At 36.3% G+C, this 14,844-nt stretch overlaps 1 protein-coding gene across 1 annotated transcript in view; it reads right to left on the reverse strand.

Annotated features, from left to right (window-relative positions):
• Positions 1-14,844, reverse strand: part of N4BP2 (NEDD4 binding protein 2) — a 101,676-nt gene that overhangs the window by 60,481 nt on the left and 26,351 nt on the right. The window contains exons 7-9 of the mRNA XM_070397712.1: positions 9,415-9,491; positions 5,174-5,329; positions 339-2,707 (exon numbers count right to left, since the gene is read on the reverse strand). Of these exons, the coding sequence (XP_070253813.1) occupies positions 339-2,707; positions 5,174-5,329; positions 9,415-9,491 (2,602 nt within the window). The remainder of the gene's footprint in view (positions 1-338; positions 2,708-5,173; positions 5,330-9,414; positions 9,492-14,844) is intronic.

Genomic DNA, 14,844 nt, shown 5'->3' on the forward strand with positions numbered 1-14,844 from the left:
GCTCAGTTGGTTGAGCATCGTCCTGTGCACCAAAAGGTAGCAGGTTTGATTCCCGGTCAGGGCACATATCCAGGTTGCAGGTTCAACCCCCCAGTCAAAGCACATACAGGAGGCAACCTATCAATATTTCTCTCTCACATTGATGTCTGTCTGTCTGTCTGTCTCTCTCCTTCTTCCTCTCCCTCTCCCTTCCTCTCAAAAATCAAAAGGAAATAAGGTAGACAACACAAATTACTTTTCTATTTCAATTAACATGGAATAATTTTTAAATTAAAATAGAACTCTCTATATTCTATTCACATAAAGACACACATACAGCTAATTTACTTTTTCCTTACCTGAATCAATACCAACAGGGCCAAATAATTCATTGAGCTGAAAAGCCAGTTCAGGGGGTAATGCCAATTCCAGACAGTCTATGGTAAGAGATTTGGTCATCACTGGTGTGGGATTCAACATCTCGATTTTATCTTCCTCACTAACTCCAGCTGGCAAAGTACTCCCTGCCATTAGAATTTTTTCCATTTCCTGTTCATCTTCATTCATATATTCTTCTGTGTTAGGAAACTTCATATAGTCCTTTGGAAGATTTTCGTGTTTTGTTATTTCACAAGAGTCAGAAAAATAAATTTCTTCATTTAACTCGAGATTTGAAGTGCTCGATACGGAGTTTAAAATATCAGACAAATTCAAAGAAGAATGCATACTGTCTCCAATGTCTGTAACTTCTAGAGTCTTCTCCATTTCACTCCAATCTTGAGCAGGAGTAGCTTTTACAGTACCTGAAAAAGACTGGTTAATATCACGTACAACTGGAAGTTCTGCCTGACTATTAAGAAGTACTTCATCGGTATTCTTTAGATCCACGGTGACATTAGGAAATAGACTTATTAATCCAGGTTTTTCAGTAGTTGTAGCTCTTATTTCTGCCTGCACTGAGTGTCCCTTTTCTGAATCACAGGTAGATTGTGCATTCGTGTCAGTGATACCAATCTCGTGGCTAAATTCTGGCACAGAATTAGAATCTTCCAAGGTTCCTCTTTGGCTAATAATTTCCTTCAAATTAAATCCTAGAGAAAATGGCCCAATTTGTGTTTCATCATATGATTTTTGGGTATTCTCAAATTCAGTATCCTCACATAATTTAGTTTCAGAATCCAACAAAAGGCTTGTGGCCCAAATAATATCTTTGTTACATCTCTCATATAAGTCTTTTAGGGCTTCTAATGAAAAAGATCCAAATAGTTTACAAAGAATATTAAGATTTTCAGATTCATCAGCACTGGTAAGCTCACTTTCTTCAACAAACGTGCTTTTATCATACATTACCCGATAGGGAATTGTTTCTTGAACATCTAAGTTTGTGTTAATATTGAAAGCTTTTGGTTTAAATCCATCTAATCTTCCTGTTAATACTCTCACAGAATCTGAAACACTAATTTTATTCTTTTCTATTTTCCATAAGAGAGCAAAATCCTGTGGTTCAGTCTGGGTACATGTGCCTACTTCTATTCCAGGGATTTCTTTAGGCTTTCCCTCTGGAAATTCAGCTGAAGTCTCTGCTCCTACTACCCCAGCAATAGCTGGAGCACTACTGGTAAAGGTAAGAGACAATGTGTGTTGCCCATGAATCATTTTATTTGGACAAGTCTTATTCTCACAGGTCATTTCACTAGATAGCATTTCAGAACTTCCTAGAATAGCACTACCCAACGTTTTTAGTTCTTCAGGGCTTGTGCCCCAACAGGCCTCATGCGCTGTGTATGAGGATATTTCACTCATAATGTCATTAGTTCCAAATTCTAGGCTGGGTTCATTTAAAACAGCCTTTGGCGTTCTTGATCTGTGCTCTCTCTGAGCTAAAGAATCAGATGAAGGCCAGTCGCCCACAGTGTTGAATGAGTTTTTTTCAGTATTTTTGTAAGCATCATAGTGACAGCTACTAAAAGCTTCTGAAGCATCATCACATTGTGACTTCTTGTCATCCTCTACACTTTCATGTGGACAACCTGGCTGCTGGGTATTACCCATATTCACAGACAGACCATTATCTAATACTTTGCGTGATGGAGGACAATTATACTTTTTGTCATTTTGTACAGATGAAGCCTTTTCCGTTTTTCGGTTCCTTTTTGTCCTCTGACCAATAGTTTTATCAACTGGCCAATCACCAACAAAATTTGATAGCTCATGTCTCGGACATTTTTCTAAAGTTGATTTGCTTTTTTGTTTTCCAAAAGCTTTTTTCTTTACCACTGCTCTTTCTTCCAATATTTCACCAGGTGAAGAATTTTCATTCTGAAGTGATGCAGTATTTGAAAGATCACAGTCTTCTTGATTATTTTCACCATAGCTAATACTTTGTGACAATCTCTCTACAAAACTATCTGTATCGGTTTTACTATATTCTTCTTCAGAAGCCATTTCTACTTGCTCTTCTTTTTCACTTTTGTCTGTTACTCCTACTTTGCTTTCAGAATCAGAAAAATACGTGTCTGGAACTTCCTGAGTTAAAGCACTCTGAATGCTAGGATTCACACCACTTCCTTTGTTTAAAGCTGCACTAGGGAGACATGTGACATTCTCAGGTAACACAGCTTCTTTGGTCACTTCAAGTTTCTTCTCTTCAATTGACTCCATGTGCTTCAGAGATGAGGATAAGACATTTTCTTCTCTTTCAGAGGTAACGTCTTCATTGTCTTTTGGGCTGTAAGATTTTTTTAAGGTGTTATAAGGAAGCCTCTTAATGTTACTATTAACATTGATTTAAATTTAAAAAGCATTCAACTGAAAAGACACGTAACATTTATTTAGTCTAAAAGTTCTAGAAATATAATACATTAAAATTATAAAAGCTAATCTTGGTCTTTCTGTAATATACTATGAACACATCTCTTTGATGTAACCCCAACCTAGCAAAATGTTTGGCATATAGGAAGCACTAAAACTTTTTTTTAATTGAATAATATGAGATTTTAAGTTGTTTATTATGCATAAATATTAAAGTTATGTTTCTAAATGTGTTCCCAGAAAAGGGCACACCTCCCTGGTTTCTTTCCTACCTGATTAAGCTTAACAATATGAAACTAAGTCTGCCTCCATATCACCTACCTGTCATTTGCTACAGAGGAAAATGTTTAAGCTTCATTTACAAATCACAAAGAGTCAACTAACATGATTTGCACAGTTAAAAGAAATGAGAGCTAGGGAACAGAGCTCTCAGTGGAGATGTCACTTGTTAAATTTTTTAAAACCATCCTTAATGTTAATTTCAGTCTCAGAGCACTTTTGCCTAATCATTACTTTCCTTATCAATTTGTCACCTTCTCTTCCTTACTTTCTTTACTCCAGGAGCTCTCAAAGTCTCACCTCTCCCATAAAGCCTTCCTACTGAAATCACAAGCATTGAGTTTCCTATATGCCAGATGCTATTCTAATCTAAGTCCTTTACAAGTGTTAATTCATAATCCTTATGAAATCCTATGAGGAAAGTGTTATTTTACCATTTTAGAACTAAAGAACTGAAGAATGGAGAGATTTTATAGTTACATATTATAAAACTTTGGGAAGGAAGCCAGGAAATAAGGCTCAAGAATCCATGTTCATCACTTCACAACACCTCAATGAAAAGGAATTTGTGAATTTTCCCTTCCCAACTCCCAACTTCTTTTTAATAGAACCTCTCCACACATTACCATCATAAAATATGGGCAATTCAGACCTCTATATATATTTAAAGTTCTCTTTACTCATTTATTCAATTGTTTATATGTCCTACATTTTTAACAGAATCAGTACTATCCTGGATTACACACTTTCCAAAGACTATGACTTGGCCCAGGCTCAGTTGGTTGGAGCATCGTCTCATACACCAGGTCGTAAGTTTGATACCTGGTCAGAACACACACCTAGGTTGTGGGTTTGATAGCCAGTCAGAGTCCATATGAGAGGCAACTGATAGATGTATCTTATATCAATGTCTATCTGTCTGTCTGTCTGTCTCTCTCTCTCTCTCTCTCCCCACCTTCTTCCCTCTCTAAAATCAATAATTAAAAAAGTCTATGATTTGCATTACTTAGTAAAATTATACCATTAATAGTTAATTTTTACACCCTAGTCAGTTTCGCTCAGTGGATAGAGCATCGGCCTGAGAACTGAAGGAACCCAGGTTTGATTCGGGTCAAAGGCACATGCCTGGGTTGCGGGCTCAATCCCCAGTAGGGGGTGTGCATTAGGCAGCTGATCAATGATTCTCTTTTATCATGATGTTTCTATCTCTGTTTCCATTTCTCTCTGAAACCAATAAAAATATTTTTTTAATTTAATTTTTACTATACTAGCATGACAGCATTATTTTACTAATATCTAGGGCAGGGGTCCTCAAACTATGGTCGGCGGGCCACATGCAAATACAAATATTGTATTTGTTCCCGTTTTGTTTTTTTACTTCAAAATAAGGTATGTGCAGTGTGCATAGGAATTTAGTTTTTTTTTAAACTAGTCCAGCCCTCCAACGGTCTGAGGGACAGTGAACTGGCCCCCTGTTTAAAAAGTTTGAGGACCCCTGATCTAGGGAAACTATATGTGATTATCTATCTATATATAAAAGGCTAATACGCAAAGGGTCCCCTCGAGAGTTCGACCAGGAGTTCGATCACTTGCTATGAGATGCGCTGACCACCAGGGGGCAGCGCGGAACAAAGGAAGGCCCCGGCCAGGAGCTGGCAGCCAGGGAAGGGAGGCCCTGGCTAGCAGCCAGAAGGAAGGCCCGGCCAACAGCTAAAAGCCACAATCAGCCCTGATCACCGGCCAGGCCTAGGGACCATATCCATGCATGAATTTCGTGCACCAGGCCTCTAGTACATGAAATAATAACAATGAGGAGATAAGGTAACAGACAGAAAGATTAGAATAGCAGGAAGTTACATAATGAAGACAGGAATATTCAGAATATAAACATGGCCCCACAAAATGCCCTGACAATGAAAAACCTCTCATCATCACTCAAATTTTTACTTTTCCTGCTAATCATATACATTTTGCTTCAGGTAAGAATATATATATAAGCTATACAAGTTATCTGGCAGTGATTCCACAAGTCAGTGATTTCACAATATAATTTTTTTAAATTATGTTTTAAATTGAATATTTGTGCATAGGGACTTTAACCTACCTAGAACTTTGGTCCTCGAAAGAATATGCACATAACTCAACACGTTCAATTTTTTCTGGCACTGAAGAACTCATGATTATTGGCACTGAAACAAAACGTTGATAGTGTTCCAACATTCTTGTTATTTTTTCTTTGCTTACCCCATGAATATTACGCCTAAAAAATCCAGAGGAGAAAAAGATAAGGACATTGGAAATTAAGCTTTTAAAACAATCAGAAAAAATAATAATGTCATAAAAAACAATATATTTATAATGCATAAAAATAACAAAGCTGGTTTATTATGAATAACATATACTATTTGAATCTAATTGTCATTTTATTCAGGATGTCTTAAATTATCATTTTCTTAATCATTCCATATAATCTTTTCCAAATAACCTTTATCCATTTGGAAAAAAAATGCGCAGATCCTAATAACTTTAAAAGAAGTTATTCTCAAGCTCTGCAAAAAAAAAAAAAAAAAAAAAAAAAAAAAAAAAAAAAGAATCTCATAAGAATATGACCATCATTTCAATGTTTTAATTAATATTAAATAGTGAGTAAAAAAATTCCAGACTAGATGTTCCAAAGGACCCTCCTGCTGCAAAACACTGAAACCTAACTAAATTAAAGCAAGCATACATTTTAATACATTTTAAGTTCAAACAAAGAAAAATAAATCCTAATATTTAAAATCTCAGATGTCCAAATATGAAGTTTGTTATAGTTGTGACTTCATTCATGATGGTTTATTTCTTGGTGTGTTTTTGTTTATGAGCTTATATTTAATGGAACCTAACATACTGGGATCTTTAGGGCTTAAACTGGGAGTGCTTTCATTCATGCAGCATCTGAAATTGCATCTTCCAGGACAGTAAGCTTTAGTCTTACTTAAAGAAAGCATCTTACAACTCTCCTGTCTTAGGTTGGGTCCAAGGCTTAGGGTCTGGATCCAGGGCTAATATTAACATTTGCCACCTGGCAAATTTGGCTTTCATATTTACCTACCTCGATCTTGTCTGGTTTCAGATCACAGAGAAGCAAAGAGAAAATATGAAAGGAAAGTTAAGAGACATAGACATTGAGGACAGAGCAAAAGGTCTAGTATACGTTTAATCCAAGTCCCAGAAAGAGAAATGAGAGTACATGGGACAGAAGCGATTTAAAGAAAAATGGCTGCAAATTTTCCAGAACTGATGAAAAAAATCAAGCCCGTGATCTCAGAAGCCCAACAAATCCCATAAAAGATAAATAATAAGAAATCCACAACTAGAAACATAGTACTGAAATTGTCATTCAAAGATAAAGAGATGATATCAAAAGCAACCGGAAATTAAAAAACAAAAAAGTCACCTACAAAAAAATTAAAATTACAACTAACTTTACAACAAAATGGAAGTCAAAGAGAGTCAAATGTTATCTTCAATAACAGAAACTGTCCATCTAGAATTTATACATTAGCAAAAGTACTTTAAAAGAATGAGGACAATAATAGGATTTTCAGATTAAAAAAAAAAAAGTGTGACATAAAGCAGGCCTACACTGTAAAGAAAATCCTAAAAGATCAATGTCAGGCAGAAGGAAATTCCCAGATGAAAGATCTATACTGAAAGAAAAATTAAGCACAAAGTGCTAACTCCTTGAGTAAAAACAAACAGTATCTGTACATTCTGGATAATCACAGCATGAAAGTTGGAAGAGAGGTATTCACAGCATGTAAGTGTATTAGAGTTAAAATGTTTAGAGGAGTAAAGCTAAGAAAATGCTTCAACTTTAAAATTTGCATGATAAAATTTTTAATGTAACACTAGAAAAATAAAAATAGTACATAAAATTTCCAAATTAGCACAGAAGAAAAAAATGAGTAAGAAAATTTGCATACAATAAAAAATAATAAAACATGATAGGAAAAAATTTTCAAATATATAATTTTCTGTGATAGAAGATAAAACAATCACAGAAAAGGTGAGATAAATAGAAAGCAGAGACAGTAAGAAGCAAAACCAATTATATGAAAAACCAAAATAACCATAAAAGAACTAACAATTAAAAGCCAAAGATAAACAGAGTGGATTTATTAAAAACCCAACCATACTGGTTACAAGAAATATACCTAAACACAAAGATACTGAAAAGTTGAAAATGAAAGTATAGAAAAAGAAATCACACTCAAATATAACTAAAAGGAAGCTGGTGAAATTCTGTTAGTATTAGACAAATTAGATTTTGTAACAAAAATCAATATTAAAAGAGAAAATCACTAAACAAAGATAAAATATTCAATGAATCAGAGGTATATAAAAATCTTAAGCTTCTATACACTTCAAAATACATCCTCAGAATATATAGAGTGAAAATAGGCAAAGTTATAAGGAGAAACTAACATATTCAACACAATATAGAGAGATTTAAACACATCTCTCTCACAGATTTCCTCATATTAATCCATCAAGCAAACTTTTAAAAAGAAAAATAAAGCTATGGAAGATGTGAACAACAGAATAATAATATACTAATACACCATAACCAGTATACATTCTTATCAAGCAAATATAAAACATTTATTTAAAAAACTGACAATGAACTAGACCATAAATACATTTTTTCAAATATCACGTAATTGGTATCACACAAACTGCATAATCTTACCTACTGAAGTTGAAAACAAATTTTTTTAAGATAAATTTAAAAACCATCTGTTCAGAAATTTAAAAGTATAGTTCTAAATAACCCAGGGGCTAAAGAATAAAATTAATCATAATGTAAATTAAAAAACAAATGGCAAAAAGAAAGTATTATATATTAAAATTCTGGGAGCAGCTAACATAGTACCTAGTGAAATTTATAGCACCAAATTATATTACAAAGTGACCTAAACTTTCAAGTAAAGATTTTTTTAAAATACAAGAATATACAAAGCAAAATAAATTTTTTGAAAAGCACAGATAGTAGAATAAAAGAGAAGCAGAAATATAAAAAATTAAATATAAAACAACTGATAATAGAAAGATCAATCAAGCAAAGTTATTTGAAAAGGCTAATAAAAAGTCTGATCTCTGGTGAGAATAATCAAGAAAAAAGAAGGGAGATATACATAAACATATTAAGATGAAAAGGGGAACTTAAGTATAGATACAGCAGAGATGTAAATGGTAAGAGAATACGATAATTGTTTTAATAAAGTCGTAATAAATTTGAAAACTTTGGTGTAATGGAAAAATTTCAACTGAACCTTCTCAGAAAGAAAACACCAGATCCAGATAGTTTCGTAAGTAAATGCTATCAAATATTCAAACTTACATATACTCATAAAAGAGAAAAAGAAGAAATACTTCCCAACCAATTTTATGAACCTAAAACCATGATACCAAAGCCAGGCAAGGCAGAAAAATATGTAGGCTAATCTCACTCATTTATACAGATAATGTATCAAAAGAATAGAAAGGAATAAAGTACTGGTCCATTCTACATGGATGAACCTTGAACTATTAAACTAAGTGAAAGATGCCAGATACAAAAGGCCACATATTAGTAGGATTCCATTTATATGCAAAATCCAGAATAGACAATCCACAGAGAAAGAAAAACCGATTAGTGGCTGCCAAAGGGGGGGGGGGGGGGGGGGGGGGCTGCCTGGAAGTGACTGGTTCGGGGTTTCTTTTTGAATAGTTGCTCAACATTGTGAATACACTAAAATTAGGTTGTCCTTTAGTTAGTATTGGAATTAGTTAAAATTGCCAAGAGAGTCTGTCCTTGTCCTAAGTAACATTTTTATTCAAGTCAAACAACCAAACCAAGGGGGGGAGGTGAAATACCTGGACAACTGAACACCTGGGCATCTGCTACCTTTCCCATCTCTATCTCCTCACTTCCTTGCAGTATTCAAAGTCACTAGGCAGCTACAATAATTTGTTCCTCCCAGTAGCACAAGGTTCAAGTATGCCAAACCTTAGCATCTGTTCTAGTTTCAGATAATGACATCATATTATCAGTATTAAAGTATTGCCTATATAAGGACAATTGGAATTTTTCTGTTAATTAACTCAATTTTAGGAACAAAAAGATACAAACTCTTCATAAACTGAATAAAAAGCCTATATGCTTTTTGTTATACAAAATTTGTTATCAATTTTTAAATGGCAAAGCTGCAATCTAATCCATTTTGTTTCATTCATTATCCATTAGGGAGAAAAATCTCAATAGATTTTCTATCACTGCCATGAAATAAAAAATATATTAAGTAGTCTCCCAAGTTTTACCTCGCAAGTTCCTTTGGTTTGAACTTCCACCATGTATCTGGTTCCCGGAAAAGGACTTTATATTTATGCTTTTGAGACTGAAAACAAAAAAGATAAAAGCTTTTATAAATAATTACATCTATGAAATCAAATTCATTGTATCTAATTCAAAGCATGTTAAAACTGAACCCAAAAGCTTATCTAATCTTGTGTGGGGTTTTTTGTTAATCCTCACCTGAGGACATTTTTCCATTGGTTTTTCTAAAATATATTTGTATTGGTTTCAGAGAGGAAGGGATAGCGAAAGAGAATAGAAACATCAATGATGGGAGAATTAATGATTGGATGCCTCCTGCACGCCCCCTACTAGGGATTAAACCCACAACCCAGGCATGTGCCCCTGACCAGAATCAACTGGGGACCTTTCAGTCCACAGGCCAATGTTCTACCCACTAAACCAAACCGGTCAGAACTCCATTAATTTTTAGACAGTGGAAGGGAGGGGGAGACACAGAGAAAGAAACATCAATGTGAGAAAGACACATCAACTGGTTGCCTCCTGCACAAACCCGGATGGGACTAGGGAACAAGCTTACAACCAAAGAATGTGCCCTTGACCAAAATCAAACCCAGGATCCGTTAGTCCTCGGGCCAACGCTCTATCTACTGAGGCAAACCCACCTGATGAGTATGTTAAATTGATAAAATGCACAATCTCTTTGACCCAGCAATTAACTTCCAGAAATTTATGCTACTGATAGTTATATAAGAGTGTAAAGATTGCCCTAACCGGTTTGGCTCAGTGGATAGAGCATTGGCCTGCAGACTCAAGGGTCCCAGGTTCGATTCTGGTCAAGGGCATGTACGTTGGTTGCGGGCACATCCCCAGTGGGGAGTGTGCAGGAGGCAGCTGATCGATGTTTCTGTCTTCGATGTTTCTAACTCTCTATCCCTCTCCCTTCCTCTTTGTAAAAAATCAATAAAATATATATTTTTTAAAAAAAAGAGTGTAAAGATATGTACACAACAGGATATCCAGTTCACCATTATTTGTAATAGCAAAATAAATAAACAAACAAACAAACTCAGTAGATTATGGAACTAGCTAAATAAGTGAGTGTTTTTATGAAAATATTATATAATTTTCTAAATTCCCTATGTACTAATGAGAAAAGGTCCTTAATATAAATGTTAAGAAAGTAAGATACAGAATTTTCAGCTGGGTAAAAGAGGATTATTCACATGTTTGTACATTAAAAGCATCTAACTCAAAGGAGTAAGATTTTAAGCATTCTTTATGGTTTGAATATTACCATATACATGCATGACTTTTATAATTTCAAAACTATTTAAAATATCTCATTCTATTTTTTAAAACTCTGACTATAATCTAAAAAGCCAAACGCTACACTTGTGCACTAACTAGATCCATCTCTTCTCTCCATCTCAAGGATAACTGATTTCAGCAATTCTTCCCTCTTTCTAAGGCAACATTAATTGTTCCCTCCTTCTTGAATCAATCCCATCACATTCAGTTTTTTCCCATCTTACTCTTCATCTCACTTCCCCTGCCAGCTATCTTCCTATTATTGTCCTGCTCTTCTTTGTAGGAAAATGTTTCAAAATAATTACTATATTCTCTGTCTCCAATTTCTCTCCTAGGCTCGTAAACCCACTTCCATTGGCTATTCCACTTTAACTGAGCACCAAGACCATGAATTACTTACACATTGAAAAAATGCTATGGTGCCCTAGCTGGCTTGGCTCAGTGGATAGAGCGTCGGCCTGCGGACTGAAGGGTCCCAGGTTCAATTCCGGCCAAGGGCACATGCCTGGGTTTCGGGCTAGATCCCCAGTGGGTGGCGTGTAGGAGGCAACTAATTCTCAGCTCTCTCCTACTTGATCCTCAGCATTTGTCACCATTCATCACTCCCTTCTTACACTTTTCACTACAACTACTGCTTTTCCTCCTACCTCACTGAGTGTTCTGTCTTTTGTGCTAGTCCCTCCTTTTCACCCAGACCTCTTCTCACAATGGAATGCCTCAGACTTAGTCCTTGCTCCTCTACTCCGATCTACACTCAATTCCTCAATAATATCACGCCATTCATTGGCTTTAAATATCATCCATACGGTAATGACTCTCGCCCTAGCTGGTCTGGCTCAGTGCATATAGTAATGACTCTTAAATATATACCTTTAGCCTATAAAAAGATGTCTCTCACATCGATGTTTCTTTGTCTCTCCCCCTCCTTTCTACTTTCTCTAAAAATCAATGGAAAAAAATCAATACAAAATTTGTTATCCATTTTTGAACTCCAAACTTATAGATCCAATTATCTATTCAGCAAACTTAACATATTCAAACCTCAACTTTCTAAAACTATTACCCTACATACACTCACCTCAAACCTATTCTACCTGAACCCTTCTCCATTGCAGCTGATAACAAGCTCCAGTACACAGGCAAAAAACCAACCTTAATGGCTCTCGTCATACCCAACTGCTCTCTTTCACATCCACATCAATTCAACAAGAAATTCAGTTGGCTCTACTTTCAAAATGTATCTAGAATCTAATCACTACTCTACTCACTGGCATCTTCACTGCTACCATGTTGGTCTGAGCCACCTGCTCTTTGTTGCTATAGCCTTCTAACTAGTCTCCCTGCTTCCATCCTTGCCACCACCCCCCTCCCCTCAAAGTCTATTCTCAACACAGTACTACTATGTCACTACTCTGATCAAAACCCTATTATGGACTGAATGTTTGTGTCCCTTCAAACCTCATATGTGGAAACCCAAATCCCACCAGGTGACTATATCAGGAGATATGGCCTTTAAGGAGATAAGTTTGGTTAAATGAGGTCATAATGGTGGGCACTGATCCTTATAAGATGAGACACCAGCCCTGGCCAGTGTGGCTAAGTGAATAGTGTCAATCTGCGTGCCAAACGGTTATGGATTCATATCTGGGTTGCAGGTTCGATTCCCGGGATCAAACGGGATCTGCCCTACCATCTCCCCAACCACCAATCATTGTGTCCCTCTCACATTGTTGCTTCTCTCTCTCTCTCTCTCTCCCGCGCCCCCCCCCCCCCAGCTTCCTCCCTTTCACTCTCTCTAAAAATCAATGGAAAAAATATCCTCAAGTGAGGATTAACAACAACAACAAAAAGAAGAGACACTAAATAACTCTCACTCTCTCCATCATGTGAGAACACAGCAAGAAGATGGCCACCTGGAAGCCAGGAAGAGAAGTCTCACCAGAAACCAACCCTGCCAGACCTTAATCTGGGTCTTCTATCCTCCAGAACTGTGAGAAAATAAATTTCTGTTGTTTAAGCCATCCAGTCTGTGGAATTTTGTTATGGCAGCCCGAGCAGACTAATACATCTTCTATATCACTCAAAGTAAAATCCAAAGTCCTACAGTGATCTATAAGCCCTTTCATAATCTGCCCTACCATCTCCCCAACCACCATTACATCTCTAACCTCGTCTCCCACTACTGATACCCTCAGTTTTGTGACAAGATGCCAGAAGTGATCAATGCTACTGTCTGTCGTTATTGACAGAAAAGCCCAAAGTCAACCCAGACAATGAGGCAGAAGACACAATATCCTACAATGAGCCTACTTACTTTCATTTCCTCACCTCAGCACCAAATTTCATACAACTCATTCGGGGCCTGGCAACAGCCTGGGCCTCTAATTGCCTAAAGGGATGTCATGTAGCTCTTAGGATCAAATTAATTTTAAATGCACATAAACAGAAAAAAAGTAAAGACTATAAATTTAAAGATGTTTCCAAGTCCCATATCAATAGGAAAATCTTAATAATGTATTATTACTTGAGAGGATTCTGAATGACTTATATCAAGTTATATGATAGCCGAAACCGGTTTGGCTCAGGGGATAGAGCGTCGGCCTGCGGACTGAAAGGTCCCAGGTTGGATTCCAGTCAAGGGCATGTACTTGGGTTGCGGGCACATCCCCAGTAGGAGGTGTGCAGGAGGCAGCTGATCGATGTTTCTCTCATCGATGTTTCTAACTCTCTATCTCTCTCCCTTCCTCTCTGTAAAAAATCAATAAAATATTAAAAAAAAAAAGTTATATGATAGCTTACAAGGGAAGATATACATATATACTTAAGACAAAGTAATACATTTGCCAATTACTACTAAGTATACTTGACTACTCACTTATCTCCACCTCACTACCTAGCTACTTTTGTAAATGACAGTCAAGACGGTAATAGAGCCCTGGCCAGTTTGGCTCAGAGGCTAGAGTGTTGGCCCATAGACCGAAGGGTAACAGGTTCAATTCCCGATCAAGGGCATGTACCTGGGTTGCAGGTTCAATCCCTTCTTTCCTCCCCTCCGTCCCTTCCACTCTCTCTAAAGAAACCAATGGAAAAAATGCTATCCTCAGGTGAGGATTAACAAGAAAACAAAAAAAGGTGGTAATAGGGGTTATCACCCATCTATTCCACCCCTCCACAGCTCTCATTATCTTGCAACTAAAAAAAGCAAAAAATTACAATAATTCCTGTCTACTTCTTTGTAAAGAAAAAATGAGTAGGTACTCTACGATAACCAGGAATCCTTTATACTTCTGCATTAGGAAGAACTAAGGAATCAATTTTGAAAAATGTTCAATTACTATATAAGAAAAAAGGAAAAAGAAAACATTATAGAAGGCTGAAGGCTAAACGAAAATCAGAAACACAGTAATTTGAGGCTGCTTTTATTTTCTAAGTAGAAAAATAAAGTGTTAAAGAACTTTCTCAGATGACAACAAAAAGCCAAGTAAAGTTAACGGGGAAAGCATGACCTTATGGTGAATATATTAGTGTAGAAATTAGAAACTCCTAAAGCCAGAAAGCAAATCAAATTTCAGTTCCCACTAGACTAAAATGGAGTCTTTGTTTCCTCTATGACCTCTGCACAAAAGTAAAATCACATTGGCTTTCAAAGGACGCAATTTTCTTCAGAAAGGTGAAGAATCACACCTTCAAAATAGGACAAGTGCACTATACACAGAAAAGGAGGTAGAGGCTAGATGTGTTGAGGACAAAAGAGGAAGGGTGACATTCATTCACACAAAAAACATAAATTGAGCTTTTATGTGACAGTCATGTGCTAATCTTGGGGGAATAACCAAACAATACTCACAAAAGCTTCATTCATCAATTTACTCAAGGAATGTGTATTTACTATATGCCAACCATAGTGCTATACCTTAGTAATTCAACAACAGTCCCACCCTCAAGAAAATATAGATGGCCTAGGGCCAAATTCAGCCCAGCAGCCAATATTTATTTGTACAGTCTATGATCTTTAAAAGTTTGTTTAGAGCCCTAGGCGGTTTGGCTCAGTGGATAGAGCATCGGCCTGCTGACCAAAGGGTCCCGGGTTCATTCCAGTCAAGAGCACATACCTCAGTTGCAGT

This window comes from Myotis yumanensis, unplaced genomic scaffold, assembly GCF_028538775.1.
Source record: "Myotis yumanensis isolate MYYU_CA2020_CCGP unplaced genomic scaffold, mMyoYum1.0.hap1 SCAF_1, whole genome shotgun sequence".
Lineage (NCBI taxonomy): Eukaryota > Metazoa > Chordata > Mammalia > Chiroptera > Vespertilionidae > Myotis > Myotis yumanensis.